This window comes from Eriocheir sinensis, chromosome 35 (assembly GCF_024679095.1).
Source record: "Eriocheir sinensis breed Jianghai 21 chromosome 35, ASM2467909v1, whole genome shotgun sequence".
Taxonomy (NCBI): Eukaryota; Metazoa; Arthropoda; class Malacostraca; order Decapoda; family Varunidae; genus Eriocheir; species Eriocheir sinensis.
In genome coordinates this window covers 11,464,990-11,483,470 of record NC_066543.1, presented here as the reverse complement: position 1 = coordinate 11,483,470, position 18,481 = coordinate 11,464,990, and the positions used below count along the sequence as shown (strand labels likewise).

The 18,481-nt window shown below is 41.6% G+C and overlaps 1 protein-coding gene across 4 annotated transcripts in view; it reads left to right on the top strand.

Moving 5' to 3' along the window:
* Positions 1 to 18,481, top strand: part of LOC127007397 (uncharacterized) — a 236,880-nt gene that overhangs the window by 197,414 nt on the left and 20,985 nt on the right. For 2 of the 4 annotated variants that reach the window (XM_050878332.1, XM_050878331.1), the window contains exons 57-67: positions 442 to 645; positions 894 to 1,045; positions 1,455 to 1,653; positions 2,500 to 2,715; positions 3,363 to 3,487; positions 4,278 to 4,350; positions 5,759 to 5,953; positions 6,211 to 6,582; positions 6,950 to 7,183; positions 7,912 to 8,100; positions 9,726 to 9,929. In XM_050878332.1, the coding sequence (XP_050734289.1) occupies positions 442 to 645; positions 894 to 1,045; positions 1,455 to 1,653; positions 2,500 to 2,715; positions 3,363 to 3,487; positions 4,278 to 4,350; positions 5,759 to 5,953; positions 6,211 to 6,582; positions 6,950 to 7,183; positions 7,912 to 8,100; positions 9,726 to 9,929 (2,163 nt within the window). Of the gene's footprint in view, positions 1 to 441; positions 646 to 893; positions 1,046 to 1,454; positions 1,654 to 2,499; positions 2,716 to 3,362; positions 3,488 to 4,277; positions 4,351 to 5,758; positions 5,954 to 6,210; positions 6,583 to 6,949; positions 7,184 to 7,911; positions 8,101 to 9,725; positions 9,930 to 11,101; positions 11,330 to 11,528; positions 13,038 to 13,500; positions 14,071 to 15,194; positions 15,390 to 16,143; positions 16,789 to 17,021; positions 17,205 to 18,481 lie in introns of all 4 variants that reach the window. The other 2 variants (XM_050878330.1, XM_050878328.1) reach the window with 2 other exon arrangements.

The window sequence follows — 18,481 nt, the reverse complement described above, 5'->3', positions numbered from 1 at the left end:
CATAGAAGATGTTTTGGGATTTTTAAATTTCCCGACAAGCAGGAAATTTAAAATCCTAAAAGATCTTCTATATATATATATATATATATATATATATATATATATATATATATATATATATATATATATATATATATATATATATATATATATATATATATATATATATATATATATATATATATATATATATATATATATATATATATATATATATATATATATATATGTATATATATGGATTCAAATAAGCTCTTGATCACTTTCTGAGCCACTCTGGAATATTGCTTTATGTCAAATGTTATTTATGGTGCTTATCTAGCCAAGTAACTTTTTTAATAAGTTATATCCAGGATGGTCAAATGGTGAGGGAGTACACACTGGTGACTCATCTAATTCTCTTCCCTCTCCTGCCACTGTGGCTGCCTTCCCCACCATCAGTAGAAGTAACTACACCCAAGCCAGAGTGTGTGGTGGATGGAGACTGCAGCGATAAACAAGCCTGTATCCAGCAACAGTGTAAAGATCCATGTGCCCTCTATGACAACTGTGCCCCCAATGCAGAGTGTCACGTCACACAACACAGAGCTGTATGTTCCTGCCCGGATGGTTATGTTGGGAACCCCAATGTACAGTGCCTTGTGGGTGAGTTTTCTTTAGCTTGGTAAATTTCATTATATTTTTTAGTAAGACTACAGCAGACCCGCATCAACTTACCTACCTGGCAGACCATACAGAATAATGAATCAAAAAGGTGCTCCTACAACTATTTGTTCTTACCTACTTGTATTTTTACAAGATTGAGTTGAACTCACATATCCAGTATTGTATCACAGTTTATCATTGATAAATACACATACAGTGCACACAAATTAATATAGAATTTTTTACAGCTGGGTGTCGAGCCAACTCAGAGTGCCCGCCGAAGGAAGCTTGCATCAACCGAGAGTGTGAAGATCCATGTGACTACGAGAACTGTGGCATCAATGCAGAATGTCGGGTAGTGAATCAGCGAGCCAAATGCTTCTGCCCTGATCGCTTCCTGGTGAGTAGTTTGTCTTATGTTTGTTACTGCAGCATATTATTGGCACCAGTGTTGTAGCATACCACTGGCTTTTGTTTTCACATGGGAGGACAACCAAATCGATTTCCAGAGTTAATACAAAATTCTATCTCTTAATTAAGGGTTAAGTATAAAGTTATGTAAATTAGGTACAGCTGAGTGCTGCAAGGTGAGAATAAATGAATTTTTTGATTGGGGGGGGAGATCGTGAATAATTGATTCTAAGGAATTACAATGTGTAGGTTGACTGGCCTCTGGTAAATCTCCCTATATTCTCATATACATGCATATTGTTTTCAGAAGTATTACCCAATCATATCATGTAGCTTCAGTGAAACACATACAACAGTATCTCATGAATGAAAATAACCCATCATTTTATGCATTCCAGGGCGATCCATATGAGCGATGTGAGCGGCCTGAGTGTGATGTTGACTCTGAGTGCCCATCCTGGCTGGCATGTATCAGGCAAGAGTGTCAGGATCCTTGCAACTGTGGCTCTCAAGCTGAATGTCGCGTCATTAATCATCGCCCTGTTTGTACATGTCCCCCAGGATATGAGGGAGATGCTAACATTGCTTGTACTACCAGTAAGTAGAAACCAGCAGAACAGAAAAAAAACTATTCACTGCACTTCACAGTAATGACCTCATACAATGTTTGATCAAATTTATAATTTTGCATAATGCACATAACATGAAAGCCTGTCAAAGGTTAGCTGAGATGTGAAAGATAGTATCATTGATTGTATTCCAAGTAAGTAGAAACTACAAGAAATAAAAAAAACACCTTACTTCACATCAACATCTTGCAATATTTATTTATTTTTTTATCTTATTTCTAGTCTTGTGGGGGCCCTAAGCAAGATTATCTTTTAGAGCCCCATAATGTAATCCCTCCTCATGTAGTAAACAGGACTGTACCCAGGATGCCCCCCCACCCCACCCACGCTAAAAAGTCCAATTTCTGAGAGAGTCAAAATGAAAAACTGGGACTAAAGTCCAAGTATTGTGTTTTGACAACAAGAAAATGCACCTGGAGATATCAATTTTTCAAGACCCCGAACCCTCCCAGCTGATTTGGCTCACGTCACTTGCCATTTGACCCTCTTCTAGTAGCTACAAATGTCCACATATAGTGGAAAAGACCCTCCCTTTTTTTGTTTTTTTTTTTTTTTTTTTTTTTTTACAGCTCTGGGTACAACCCTGGTAATGAAGTTATTTTAAAATCATTATATTCAGCCACTACTATTCACTGGAAGACACAGGCCTTTCCTAATATATAAAATATCAAATATCAATAATTAATAAATTAATCATTTTTCTTAATGATAAATATTTTTAGCCCTTTACAGATAAAGGGCCTCAAGCAGATGCATATATTGCTTATACCTCAAACAATTCCAAATGTGTTAATGAGTGCTTGGTTTACTTCAGAGCCTGAGCGAGTACCACCTGTTCAGTGCACGACAGATGGAGAGTGTCCCAGCAAGCTTGCCTGCTTCAGTGGCCACTGTGAGAATCCCTGCCAGATAATCCAGCCTTGTGGAGTGAATGCAAAGTGTACTGTCATTGATACACTTCCCTATAGAACAATGATATGTGAATGCCTGCCAGGCTTCACCGGGGACGCCTACAAAGAATGTGTCCCACGTAAGTTTTGTGGTTGAAGTTGGGTGTGCAATGGCTATGCTATTTACAAATAGGGTGTATTATTAAATCTTTTCTAGCATTAAACTTATTCACAAAATTTTAAGGTATATGTGTGGAAAATTTTGAATCAGTAAGAGAGAGAGAGGATGGAAATATAGTGCTTAAGTCATTTACAAAACATTTTTTAAGAAAGCAGCACACTGCAGCAATAGTTCCTTCATGCCATGCTTATTAATATCTCCAGAGTTATGTTTTACAGAGACAAGCCATCACCATCAGTTCCTACAGGTTCACCAAGGCAGTAACATTAAACACAAATTTTATTCAGTTAATTTTCTCATAACCAGCAGGCCAGAAGTTCCACCTTTTTGTTTTCATTTTTCTCATCACTGCACAGTTTTTTTATCTGTCCCTGGTGTTGCACATCTGCATGACAACAAACACAGAAATTTCTTCAATACTGATTTTTATTATTTCATTTACTAAGTAGAATATAATAATGTCATGAAAATATAGGTGGTTAATTACTTAATACTAAATCCTGTTTTGTGGATATGTGCATAATACTCATGTAGAGAAATAGAGAGGTAAACATAATTTTATTTATTTTTGTTTTATTTTTCCTAATTATTTTTGTTTTGAATCAGGCCCAACTGAGCTTCCCGGCTGCACAACCGACAGCGAGTGTCCACCAACAGAGGTGTGTCGCAACAGGCAGTGTTTGGACCCATGTGCCCTACTCGACCCATGTGCACCAAATGCAGAGTGCCAGGTAGGATCATTCCCACATTTTCTTTCCCACATTGCCTTCCCTTTAGTAATGACCTTTTCTTTCTTTCAACACTTTCACCTTAAAAAAATTTACAGACTCCATAAGACACTATTTACGTGTTCATGGTTTGGGAGGTGGTGAAAACTCCCAGTAATATTCTTTAGTAATTCACACTTCCCAGACCTATAAATTAACAAGATGAGGGGAGAAGGGTGACAAATATCCACTTAGTAATGATCTTTACACCCATTTTCATGAAGGAAGAAAAAGAAACCTTCAGTGATAAATTATCGTTTATTTTCTCCTCTCTAGTACTTCAGGTCTTTGAAGAGTATGAAGACACTTCTCTAGCCCAAATTTGTCTCTTTTGACATTTCCTGTCTTCATTTTGTGGAAGAAGCATGTTGGAGACAATTTTTTATCCTCCTTTACCATAAAGAAATAATAACTACAATTTCCTCTTTTGTGTCATCTCAGATTTCTAATTAAAAGGACAAAAAAGGTTTGGTTCCATACATCAACTTCTACTTATGACAGTACTTCAGTCAAGACCCTTACTTATTGCTCTAATTGAACTAATGCCTAATATATTTAATTTTTTTGTCATTCTTCTCATATGTAGTAATATTTGTCATGTCAACTTTTAGTTGGTATAAATGAGCCAAACTTTAACTATTTTTCTTTCATTTTTTTAAACTGGAGCTTAGGCCCAATAATTGAAAATGACTCATATAATATTTTTCATACACACCTTTCACTTTTAATTTTTATCACATCCCTTCCCCTACAGGTGATCGATCGACGCCAAACATGCACTTGTCCACCTGACCACACAGGAAACCCCCATGTCTCATGCTACAAGGGTGAGTCCTCATAGTTTTAACTTCAGAAATTGCTTCTGATACCTTCATTACCTTTTATAAAGTTAAATCATGATATAACTATTCAGCCTGCTAGATTTTTCCTGATTATCGTATTAGCCTAGAACATTTGCTGCTCATCCAGAGTACAATAAAATCTTGCATGTCTAGAGAGCATAGAGTGAACCTGGAATATTCACTGCCAATCCACAGTACTGTAAAGATTGGCATTGTTTAGAAAGCATTGATCAAGCCTGGAACATTCATTGCCTATCCACAGTGCTATAAAAGTATATAGAGCATCTGGAACATTCCCTTCCTATCCATAGTATAGTAAAATTTAGCCATCATCATCATCTCATCGACGCCTGCTCCTAGGAGCTCCCACCAGAAGATGGTCTCGGCAGAAGAGTTTCCATCTTTCTCTGTCCAGACACTCCCTTCTTGCCTGCTCAAAGTTTCCGAAGGATCTTTCACCCCTCTCCCTAACGTACTCTTGCAACCTATCTCTCCATTTCACTGGAGGTCATCCTCTAACATCTCACTCACATAAACCCTCCTGGTCATCTTACTCTCCTCCATTTGCTCCATGTGACCAAACCACTTTAAAGTCTGTCGCTTCACTTCTTCCACCACTCCACACTTCTTCCCTTCACCCCCGTGACACATTCCAAAACGCTCATACACACTTTCATTACTCATTCCATCCATTCTACTCACACCACATGCACTCCTCAAATAACTCATTTCCACTGCCTGCACTCTAGACCTCTGACTTTCATTCCACTTGCATATGTGAGGGTTGGTACTATTATTGTATTTCTCAAGTCCCTCTTTACCTCCATGCTCACACTTCTGCCATTCATGATACGTCCCAAAGACCCTACCACCCTCCTTCCTCACAATGCCCTTTCTCTTGTCTCTTCCTCTGTACCACCATGTTTACACATAACTGATCCAAGATACTTAAACTCATTAACCTCCTCCATTTCTTCACCATTCAAAATTATTTTGCTTTTTTTTCACATTCAATTCCCACTCTATATGGGCATATAAAATCCACAACCTCACTTCTACTCCGCTCACAAACCATCACTTTACTTTTGTTGACACTTACTTTCAACTTTCTCCTTTTGCATACCCTATCAAAAACACTGACCAAATTTTGTAAGTCACTTTCATTTTCTGCAATAAGCACTGTGTCATCCACAAATAGGATTGAATTCAGCACCCACTTCCTTTCCTCAGCGAACATTTTTACTCCAACTTCCCCCCAAAATTTAGTTTTGTTTGTAAATCAATATAGAGAATGAGCTTTGAACATTCATTGCACAACTATAGTATTATAAAATCTAGTTCTATATCTAAAAAGCATACCCCTACTCATGCATCGTCTCTCATCCTACAACAGTTCTAGAAGAGCCAGAATGTCGCACTGACTCTGACTGTCCGTACACAGAAGCTTGCATTAATGAAGAGTGTGCAGATCCCTGCTTAGTGGAGGATCCCTGTGGCAAGGAAGCACTTTGCCGCACTCAACAACATCGACCTATATGTTACTGTCCAGACGGCTGGGCAGGCAACCCACAGATTGAGTGCTCCAAGCGTGAGTAGAATCACAATGTTGTGTGCATTGGAGGGTACTTTGATCTTTTTCAGATTCTGAGATATATTGCTGATGTGATGCCTGTGATGCCAGTTGAGATACTCCATCTGGAGTTGTATGTGCTTGAAGAGACCTCTAACCAGCTTGCCAGCCAGTGCTAACCTGCTTCTGGACATACCTCACACACCTGCTGCTTTTACCTAACCTAACAGCTGCATGACAGGTAAGGCCAAGGAATAATCATACATTTCTCACAGCGGAATGTGTGATTGACGACGACTGTCCAGTGGATAGGGCATGTATCAATCAGAACTGTGTGAACCCCTGCTCCTATAGTGGTCCAGCCTGCGGCCTCAATGCCAAGTGCCGAGCCATCTTGCACCGGGCTCAGTGCTACTGTCCCCCAGGCATGCAAGGTGATCCAGCCTTGGCATGTATCATTGTTGGCTGCATTTACAATGATGATTGTGCTGATGACAAGGCTTGTGACCGCCTGAACCGTGTCTGCATCCCTGTGTGTGAGGCATCCACCTGTGGTACACAGGCCGAGTGTCGTGCTGCCAATCATGCAGCCATGTGTGTGTGTCCTCCTCCCCTCAGAGGCAACGCTTACCTACATTGTTATGAAGGTGATTTACTTTTTCTAATACAATAAATTCACTATTAATAAAACTATTCATTGTACATTGAATGAACTATATTGACGTACCAAATCAAACCTTGTTTTATTTTATGATACCATTCATGTTATAATTTGATGAAACATCAACAGTTGTTAACACCCTTTTGTTTCATTTGATACAGCATATTGTGCTTATGAATATATATGAATATGTATAACATTTTTTGTATGTGATGGTCTTCCCTACAATTAATTCAATAAATAGAGTGTTTACTCACTTTACTGTAATGTTTTCTGTATGAAATGACATCATACACCCATATTTTTATTATTAATGTGAGGATACCTTTTCTAAGCAAGCTCTTTCTCTACAGCTCGCGAGCCACCCGTCACTGAGCCACCCATAGAGCCAGAGTGTCGGCGTGACTCAGACTGCCCATCACAACACGCCTGTATCAATGCCTTGTGTCAGGACCCCTGTGCTCTAGGGTCTCCTTGCCCGCCATCTCAGGAGTGTCGATTGGTGGAGGGCGAGCCACTCAGAGCAGTGGTGTGTCAGTGTCCAGCAGATATGATATTTGTTGCTGATGGTTTATGCATAAAGCCAGGTAAGATTGCATTAGGCTGGGGCACTATTTCTGCCTTAAGTTTTTCACTTTGCTCAGGTTTGTGCATCCTATCTCTGTCTTTCAGTGTCTTCAGCACCATGTCTTCATTTCTCTCACAGTCTTCCTCTTTTACTTTTACCTTCCAGATCCATTTTCATTACCTTGTTTTCCACATCCTCACTCCTCACGATAGTCTGTACAAATGCAACCTCCATTCCTGTACTTCCCTGATACTTGGATGTCGGTTATATAGGTGATTAAATTTCAAGTGCTGTTCCTTGTATAGTCCATTCCAGTGTGTCAAAACCAGTGCTTACAATATGGCAACAGTGGGCCTAGACCTCATTCTTTCAGGCTATTTTATCGCACACTCTCTTAATTTATTTTTGCCTACAGGAGATAAAGAATGCAATCAAATATTTTACTGATTGATAATTGCCAATAAATGAATGCCAGAGCTACCCACTTCATGTTGTCATGATAGGCAGAATGGAGATAAAGAAATAAAGCTGTTGTGATTAGCAGGGTAGGGAAAAGGGAAAAAATCTATTGTCATAATAGGAAGATTAGGGGGAAAGGAATGAAGATGTTGTCATTAGCTGAAATTGTTTTTGACTGGGCTGTAGGAACAGACTATAGTTTTTTTGCAACATTTTGTTAAATACAATCTCTCAAGAGCAGTATGCATGAATTGTTCAACTAAATAGTGACTGCCTTGCTTAACTCAGGTGTAGAGCCAGAGTGCCATGAAGATCCAGACTGTGCAACACACGAAGCCTGCAGGGAGGGAATCTGTGTCAGTGTTTGCCACTCGAACCCTTGTGGTCTCAATGCCATCTGCCAGGGTGTCAACCACAGATTCCGTTGCGATTGTACTGATGGCTTTATTGGTGACCCATATGAGTACTGCCACCGAAGTAAGTACAGTAACACCTGTGTTTTTGTCTATTATATACCGTATATACTCATGTAAATGTTGATCTCATGTAAAGTCAACCACCACAAAGGTATTGTTTGACTCAGGAATAAATTCAAACCCTAAAGGAGAAGCAGTATAAGTAGTAGTAGTAGTAGTAGTAGTATGGGTTGAGAATCCTTTATCCGAAATTCCAAAATCCCAAAATTTTGGGTTCCGTGGCTTTTGGGATGGAATTGGGGGGAACACAATCCACAACCTGGCAACTCTGGGGCCAGATTCACAAAGCGTTTAGTGCGTAGTTTTGGGCCTCAACAGCAAGGTGCTATTCACAAAGCTGGTGCTGGCAGCTACATGTTGTCCACCGTACTACTGCACGCATTCACAAAGCTCTTTCATCGCACCATGTGACACTATATTTGTTGTCAAATAACTACTGCCTTGGAGGTGTAGTAAATGGTAACAACATTATCATATTTACGTATAAATACTTATAAATCATGTTTTTCAACTTAAAATATAACTTTGCGAGTAAGAGAAGCCAGTTCCTTTAGAAAATGATGAGATATACACTCTTTGAGAGGTATGAGACGTGTGGGCGGTATGATACGTTTTCCCAACAACACCACTGCCCAGAACTGCCAGTTCTCCCTCTTCCTTTCTATCCTTCCTTCCTCTTTATTCATCTTCCTACCTCCTCCTCCTCCTCCATCCATCTCTAGATGTCCCTGCGTGAAGGGACCATGGGCCTTTGTCGGGTGACAGCCCATGAAGAGGTACCCGACAGACCGACTTAATCGGCTGTTGCCGACTTTAGCGCCGACCTAAAGTCGGCTGTTGATGAGAATTAGCGTGTCTGTGCCCTTCTCATCCTATCTATTTTTTCTTATCTTCCCTTCCTTAATATCTAAAGCATTCAGCAGATATAGCAAGACAGTCTTAACTTTCCCTTGTTTCTTCCTTCCATCCTTTGTTTCTGCCTCTGCCCCATATTTTTCTTTGCTTTCTTCCTGTCTCAATCTCCTCCTTATTTATGTTTATCTATAATAAAATAAAATAAAAATAAAATAAATATTCCAAAATCCGCAACACTTTCGGTCCCAGGAATTTCAGATAAGGGATTCCCAACCTGTAATAGTAGTAGGCTCATGCTAATCTGCGTGTGGCATTGGTGCTCATCTCCATCTTATTGGCCCCTGAGGCTCTGGCAGGTAAGACTCCATGACCCTAGTACTCAGGGCATCTGGATTATCCAAAGGTTACCACAGTTTACCTACCCCAGGTTTCTCCAGGTAACCATTTATGGGCCAGCCCGAAAGGAAGGATGAACAGCTGACTGTTCACTGCACCATGTGTCCTGGGCCAGGATTGCATCCAGGCCTGTGGATTTGTAGCTAGGCCACTACACCACAGAGGCACCAGTAGTAGTAGTAGTAGTAGTAGTAAGAGTGGTATCTATATAAAAGTGGACTCCATAAATGGCCCTCTAAAACTCACCAAAAATGATACATGCATGAATATATACGGTATATTGTTGTGAAGATTTGAAGTTTCATGCCTTTTTTACTATTTTTGGATTGTGCCTAAATGCTCAAGTTAATACTCATCCTTGTGACTGCCCCTCAGAACCCATTATTGACGTATCCCCAAAATGCATCACTGACGACGACTGTGATGATATCCTTGCCTGTGAGGAACAACACTGCGTTAGTCCATGCGTCTATGGTCACCCATGCGGGCTTGACGCCTTCTGTCACGTCCGTAAGCACCAGGCAGTGTGTAGGTGCCCAGACGGGTTCATTGGAGACCCTGTGGTTGAGTGTCAGCCAAGTAAGTACACTTATGTCAACATTGGCTTCTTGACATGTTGGGTACTGGCTCATTCCTTAAATTTTCATCAAGTAGCCCTTTATATATGTCATGAAAATGTCAAAAGAAAGAAAGGAATAATTCAAAGTATCTTATGGCATGTATTACTTTCAACCATATATTTTTTGTTACCCTGGAATGAACCAGTGCCATCATGGTACTCAACTGGTTGCAGATTGAAACTGTTTGCAATCCTAGCTGGGTCAAGAACACATATTACTTTCCCCCTTCAGACTCCCGCCCCTGTTAGAAAACATCTTGATCACCTCCACCTCAGACCAATAAAATCTGATGTTAACCAATCTTATGGCATCTTGCAAACTGTTGCACCAGATGAGCTTCATATTAGTTCAAATGAAATAGATCCTTTAGTCTGGCTTATGAAATGAAGATGATCTAACAGGGTGCTGGAGGATGAAGGTCCTTCAGCAGAACTTTATCTAGGCCCAGACCAGCAGAGCAAGGAAACACTGCGGGCCTCTAGATAAAGGCTGCCTCCCCCCTTTTATATACCTTACTACTACTTAACATCTGGCCAACCTAACCTGTCACACAAAACATTTTTTCACATATATAATGCTGGTCTGATTATCATATGTATTTTTTCTTCAGTTTCACCTAATTAATATCCATATGAGCAACTTTTTACAGAAAAAAGTTGAGAAGGTACCACCTTCGGTATGTGAACCACTTTGGTTGATGACTGACTTGTAGGTTAAAATATTTTTTGGGACTGTGTGAAAGTGACGACGATACAGAGACTGAGTTGTGCGCATGACTGCAGCTGGTTAATGCCCATTACTGTATGCATGGTGGTTTATATCTCCACCTCAGATAACCATAACTTTCTTAACCCTTTGCTTCCATCGCAAACTTTAAGAAAGACTGAATCATTTGCATTTGTTTTGTGAACATTTTCTTCACTAGTCTCAGAAATATTAAGAATCTTAGCTTTACTAGGAAAGCCATTAATTATATTACTAATCTAGCAATTTCTAGTCACCTTAAACCACTTAACAATTTGCTTGATTTTAATATGCTAGCTATGTACTAGACATTAACTAGATACCATAAAGGAATGTGAAAGTATATCTTTGTTGAGGTCTGCACTAACACTAACATGTGCGTAACAGCCGGGCCCGGTGTGGTGGCCGGAGCTAACTGGACAGTAGGTGGAGAGAGCCAGACCTGCCGCTCCCACTCAGACTGTAGTCCAGCCCTTTGGTGTCAAGGGGGCAGGTGCACTCGAATCTGCCCATCTTCTTGTGCCCCAGAGGCTCAGTGTCGGGTGCATCAACAACGAGCAGTGTGCTCTTGTCCCCCAAACACTCAGGGTGACCCCTACGTCTCCTGCTCACCAAGTAAGCCATCAGTTACTCTTCTACATGGTTTTCATGTCTGTCTCCTACATATAACTTAGCATTCTATTAATACCTTACCCATATGTAAGATGTCTTGCTTAATATAGTATTGTCCTGCCTAATAACATCTACATAACTGATTGGTTTGTTGAATGCATAGCCATAGCCTTCTTGTCTGACCTGTCCTTTCTTGTACCAGTTGGATGTGAGTCAGACTCAGACTGTCTCTTCAGTGAAAAATGCTACAGTGGCACATGTCACAACCCATGTCTGAGGGGTAGGCCATGTGCTCCAAGAGCCACCTGCACCACTGCCAACCACACTGTACAATGCTCCTGTTGGCCAGACCACTCAAGCGACCCCACAGTCAGGTGTCAGAGTCTTGAATGTACCTCCAGCAAGGAATGTCCCTCTGATCAGACATGCTATCGTGGTGTATGTATAGACCCCTGCATACTTGCACCTCAGTGCACAAGTGGAGTTTCCTGTCTGGCCCAAGACCATGCCTGTGTGTGTGCCCCACCCCTTGTGGGCGACCCATACACGAGTTGCTCACATCCACCTACACCTCAGTGCCTGATTGATGCAGAATGTCCTGAAGAACATGGGTGTGTTGATAACAAATGTACAGCTTTGTGTCCCTACATGGACCCTTGTGGAGTGGGAGCTGTGTGCCGCGTGGTGGACCTGGCAGAGCTCCGCACAGTGGTATGTGAGTGTCCCTCAGGGTACACTGGCAATGCTCATCAAGAATGTGTTAAAGAAGAAAGAACTGGAACAGGATGTCAGTACGATGCTGACTGTCCATTCTTCCAAGCTTGCATTGAAGGCCACTGCAATGATCCTTGTGACGACAGCTGTGCTCCTGGCGCAGAGTGCAAGGCCATCAATCACCGCCCTGTCTGCTACTGTCCCCCAAGCCACACCGGAAATGGTTATGATCATTGCTCACCAATAGGATGTACAACTGATGAAGAATGCTCCCCTGACAGTGTGTGCCTAAAAAATAAGTGTATTGACCCTTGCACACTGGCAAACCCTTGTGGTGCACATGCCAAGTGTCAAACTTCTCAGCACACAATTGAATGTGTTTGTGAAGTTGGATTTTCTGGAAATGCACATGTTGCCTGCATTGCAATAGGCTGTCGTGATGACTCTAGCTGCCCAACCACTCAGTCATGTGTTAACAGCATTTGTGTTGATCAGTGCCAAAAGAGTAACCCTTGCAACACCACCCAGATATGCACTATTCAAAACCATCAGGCCAAGTGTTCTTGTCCTGAGGGTTACACACCCTCCAAGGGTAAGTGTGTTCCTGCTGATTCACTGCCTTGCAAAAGTGATCAGGACTGTCAACGGGGAGAAGCATGTCTTGACAACACCTGTCAAGACCTGTGTAAGAAAACTCCCTGTGGAGATCAAGCTACTTGCACAGCTCAACTAGGTCAGGGTCTAGCCACAGTTACTTGTGTGTGTGGTCCTGGTCTTATTGGAGATCCCTTCAGAGAATGTATAGCCATCCCCACCCCAGGCTGCACCTCCCATCATGACTGTCCCTGGGACCAGATGTGTGTAGCAGGCCAGTGCATAGATGCCTGCAAGAACAATCCCTGTGGGGTGGGAGCCACCTGCCGCAGCATAGGACATCGTGCCACCTGCACCTGTGCTGCTGGGTACCAGGGCGACCCTCTTCTTACATGTACTCTAGGTAAGCAACGTTATCCTTTATTGGAATAAATAGTTCATGACATCTTGACAAGGCCTAAATGGTTTCACTTCTATGACCCATTCCAGCAAGTTTGTCAAAAAACAATCCTCACCCTGTGCCATCAACTTTGTCTTGAATGCTTTGGCATGTGCCATAATCATGGGCCTCACACCTTGTTCCTCTAGGCTATGTTTTGATATGCTCTCCTAACATGGTTTTTGTCCCACATGGAGAAAGAATGCAGTTAAATACACATTTTTTATCAGCATGGTATAATTAATTGATGATTACTCAAAACATTAATGATTTATTGCCCACTTCATGCAATCACAATAATTTAGTTAGAAGTGAAGGAGCAAAGCTGTTGCCATAGGGTGGCCATTGTTTCTCTTTAACTCATTGCAACAGAATACTGTATAATGATGAATGGTCAGTCAATAAATTAAGCACAATTACTTTGCAGTTGGGTGCAGACAGGATGGAGAATGTCCAGACAGGCTTGCGTGCGTTAATGGCCGTTGCAAGGATGTGTGCCAGAGTGATAATCCTTGTGGTCCTTCTGCTAAGTGTGAATCAACAAGTCAAGGCCTTCCCATCTGCTCATGCCCTAAAGGCTACACTGGTGATCCTTATATCAAGTGCCAGCCTGCAGGGTGCTCTCAAGACTCAGAGTGCCTCAGTGACCAGCAATGCCTTAACCAACAGTGTCATAACCCCTGTGCTCAGAAGACATGTGTTGCCAATTCAGAGTGTCGTGTCACAGACCACATAGCCAAATGTTATTGTAGAGAAGGCTATGAAGGTGATCCTGACCGCTTCTGCTCACTGATCCCAGTACCTGATTGCCAGCTTGACCAAGACTGTCCATCCCCTCAAGGTTGTGTGAGTGGACATTGCATGGATCTGTGCCAAGAATTACAGCCATGCAGTCCTGATGCCTTGTGCCAAGTTCTGAACACTAAACCCACAAAGGCAATGACGTGTCTTTGTCCTCCAGGATACAGTGGCGATCCTCAGTTTTCTTGTGTCCCAGGTAAGAGTTCACTTCTATACTTCTCTGTGCTGTCACATTTTATTGATGGCTTTTATCATTTGGGTGGGTGGCCAGACATTTCTATGCTCTTAGCTGTTCTGTGCCTCTGCCCATGGGTAGTAGTCACTCTAAAGTCTCATCTGGATAGATTGAGGTGGGGCATGCAATCCCTTTGGAAATTTTGCATGCCTTTGGGAGTGTAGTGCAGAACAGAGATGAGTCACGTTAACTAGTCTTCCAATGAATTGGTTTGGCCCATGATGTTATAGACTTACTCAGCATAAGTATGTGGTGTTGACAATACCTGTGCAGAAGGATAAAGATTCAGATCTTCAAATTGCTTGTGCTGTGTCTTACTTCATGGATGTAAGACAAGGAAACTAAATACCAACGAGGCAAATTGACATCTTTATTAATTAGTGTCTTCGCAGAAGTATTGGGTATTGCTGGAATAACATTGTGTCAAATTGGCAAATACTCTGTGAGACTGAATCAAAGCCTCTTACCTGCATAATCTGTGAACATCAACTCTAGTTATATGAGTAATATGACATGCAACTCAGAAGTGGATCCTACTCATCAGGTTGTTTCTGTAAAAGACAATCTTAAGGAAGCCAAGAGGGAGCATAACAAATTTGGTAGCCAGAATCAGCTCAATAGACTGCTGGATGTCTTATGGGAAAGGCACCTGAATGGAGACCTGCTCAAAGGAGTCCCTGGGGATGGCATTGTTGGGTGGGTGAGGGTGATTGATTGATCATTGTAATGGCACTCTTTAATGACAGGCTCATATTTTACAGTTTTTAGAAGTCAAACAGACTGAGGCTCAGTTAAAAATGATATTTAGTGAGAGAATTTTTACTTCATCTGTTTCAGCAGCTTTTTTTCAAATCCATCTATGTAAAGCCAATTTCTGTGGCCAATAAAAAGGGGACAAATAACCCCAGAGCCATGTCACTTTGGCCATTTACCCGTTCTTGAGTTCAAAAGTGCTAACTCATCAATGAACTGCTGTCAAGGACACAACCTAAACAATCAACCACAGATTATATGGTTCCATGATTAAAATGAAAGATATGAAAGATAGATTTGCATTACTTTTCACCTAACAACTCATGTTTCAGATGAAATAGAAAGAGAAGAGGGCTGCAAGAATGACTTGGAATGCCCACTGGTGCTGGCATGTGAAGGTGGAGTGTGTCGCAATCCATGCCCAGGTGGATGTGGCCCTGGGGCCCTCTGCTCAGCCCAGGACCACCGTCCTGTGTGTTACTGCCAGCCTGGTTATGCAGGAGACCCTCATGTAGGCTGTACAAAAAGTAAGTTGATACTTCATCCACTCTGCTGTATTTGTGCTTTGAATAAACTACCACCCTCTGAATTTCTGTTGGTAACATAATAAATAAGAAAGGTAAATATGGATAAAATAGGCCACGGGATGGCAGGGAAACCACCAGTAAGGTGGATTAGTAGACTTGAGTACACAAGAGGTGGGAGATGTGAGTATTGCAAAAAGGAAATGTATAAGTAGCAAGCATTAGAGACTTTAAACACTACCACACCCTCAAGGGAAATAACCAGAATGAAAATGGCATCAGAGCTATAGGTAGGTAAAACATTTAGTAAAGGAAATTATTTCACTGACAAAAGATGAAAAATTAAATAGTGATAAAAATATTTATTTATCTCTGTTTATTTTTGGTATGGGTGTAATGGGAGGAGGAGTGAATTGTGGCATGATTGAATGGGTAAAGCTTGGCACTTTGAGATAGTTTGGACTCCTGATAAGTATGAATGAGGATGACTTTGTGAAGAGAATATATGAGGGGAGGATTAAGGGAAATAATATCAGAGGGAGACCATCAGTAAAATAGAGCAATAGGGTGGATAAGTATTGGAGAGAGAAAGAGTTGGCAGATGAGTGATTAAATGTGTGGAGGAGTAGCCAGAATAGGGAAAACTGGAGACTTATTCCATCCTGGGAGAAATTTCTGTCAGGGGACAGGGCATCAGAGATATTGATTAGATACTAATTTGTCTAAATCACAACTGACTCAGAATTTTGCCCAACAGTTGACTGTGAAGATGACACAAGTTGTCCTGATGCTGAAGTGTGCCAGCACCACAAGTGCCTTGATCCTTGCCTTCAGGATAATGTGTGCCCACCAAGTGCTGTGTGTGTGAGCAGTGCCCACAAGGCACAGTGTCAGTGTCCTCCAGGCACCACAGGGAATCCTCGGCACCAATGTCAGATAGTTGAATGTATCCGGGATTCTGACTGTAGAAACTTTGAGGCTTGCATCAATGAAGAATGTAAAGACCCATGTGCATACTACAACCCATGTGCCAAGGATGCATCCTGCCGTGTAATTGACCACCAGCCTGAGTGTCAGTGCTTGCCTGGCCTCACTGGCAACCCACGATTCAGCTGTGAAGAACCTAAGCACCCCAGTGCCTGTGTAGTGGACCAGGACTGTGTGCCCACCCATGGATGCATCTTAGACTCCCTGGTGACACGCTACCATGACAAGGTCTCTGCTGTGTACATACGCCAGGATGACACCACGTCTGGTGCTTCATGCCGTGACTTGTGTCAGAAACACAAGCCCTGTGGACCAAATGCAATCTGCTCCGTGATAGATTCCACTCCACGAAGGTCAATGAGCTGCACTTGTCCACCAGGTTATCACGGTGATGCCAAGATCGAGTGTCGTTTAAGTAAGTACACATATACATACACATGCATACTTTCAACTTCGTCATTTGTTATATGAAAGATGTGAATATTGTTTTATAAAAAAAAGGGCCAGTTTCAAGACACCTCTCAAGCCAAAACTGACATTTGTCCTTTGGTGTCTTCTATTTTTTATTGGGGCCTTTTTTTTTTTTTTTTTTCTTTTTCTTTTTTCTGTAATGTAAAAAAAAATTTCGGGGGTTCTCTCCACAATCAGTACCTTCACAAGGAGGCTGCACCCAACACTCAGACTGCTTGTTCAGTGAGGCATGTATTGGAGGTCTGTGTAGTGACCCTTGTCGCTGTGGTGTCAATGCTGAGTGCTTTGTGTCTAAGCATCGACCATACTGCACCTGCCCACCCTCCTACACAGGCGACCCAAGTGTGGCATGCTACAGAGGTAGGTTATAAGTATTTTTAGATTTACATAGATTTACATAGAAAATCAGACCACACAGACCCCATGGTCCAGACTTGGTGGTCTGTCCTTAAACCTAAGTGATTTTACATTAATCAGAAGACTCCAAAACGTTGCATTTCTACTCTAGTTGATATTAAGTTGAAGGAAGTGACGGTCGAGCTTATTTTTGAAGGAGTCAATCGTGTTACACTGGACCACTGATGATGGGAGCTTATTCCATTCTACGTTGGTGAAGAAAAATTTGGTGCAGTCTGAATTTACTTGTCTACATCTGAGTTTTACGCCATTGTTCCTCGTGCGCAAAGTGTCATCGATCATAAACAATGTTGATCTGTCTACATTCGTGAAACCATTAAGTATTTTAAAACATTCGATCAGTTTTCCTCCGTTTCTCAAGAGAGAACATGTTAAGGGTAGAAAGCCTTTCTTGATTTGTTGGATAATTTTGCTGAACACCTTCTAATTTAGCAATATCCTTTGCATGGTGAGGAGACCAAAACTGTACCGCATATTCCAAGTGGGGTCTGACTAAACTGTTGTATATTACATCTTTATTCTTAAATAAAAGTTTCTTTTAATGAAGCCCAACATTCTGTTCGCTTTATTTGCTGCATCGATGCATTGCTGTGAGAATTTGAGGTTTGTTTGACCCCCAAGTCCTTGACGCATTGAACGCTTTTGAGTTTAACGTAATCAAACTTTTATTCCTCGTTCCAACTTGAAGGACCTGGCACTTGTCTACGTTAAAGGGCATCTCCCATCTATCCGACCAAGCTGAAATTTTGTGCAAATCCTCTTGGAGGCTTTGCCTGTCTTCGTCAGTGAGAACCGAGTTACCAATCTTTGTGTCGTCTGCAAATTTACTAATGCGGTTATTGAGTCCAACATCCACGTCGTTGATGTAAATAATGAAGAGCACTGGGCCAAGAACCGAGCCCTGAGGGACGCCACTAGTGACAGGCGCCCACTCTGAGTTAAATCCGTCAATCACTACTCTTTGTTGTCTGTTGCTCAACCAATTCGCGATCCATTGGTTTACCTGACCGTCAATACCTATTTGTTTTAATTTGTAAAGTAATTTATGATGCGGGACTTTATCAAACGCTTTCTGGAAATCAAGATATACTACTTCCAGTGATTTGGTTACGTCATAAACAGTGAAGAGTTCGTTATAAAAGGTTAATAGTTTTGATAGTCAGGATCTGTTGTTTCTGAAGCCATGTTGTGAGTCCCCAATTAATGAGTGGATTTCAAGG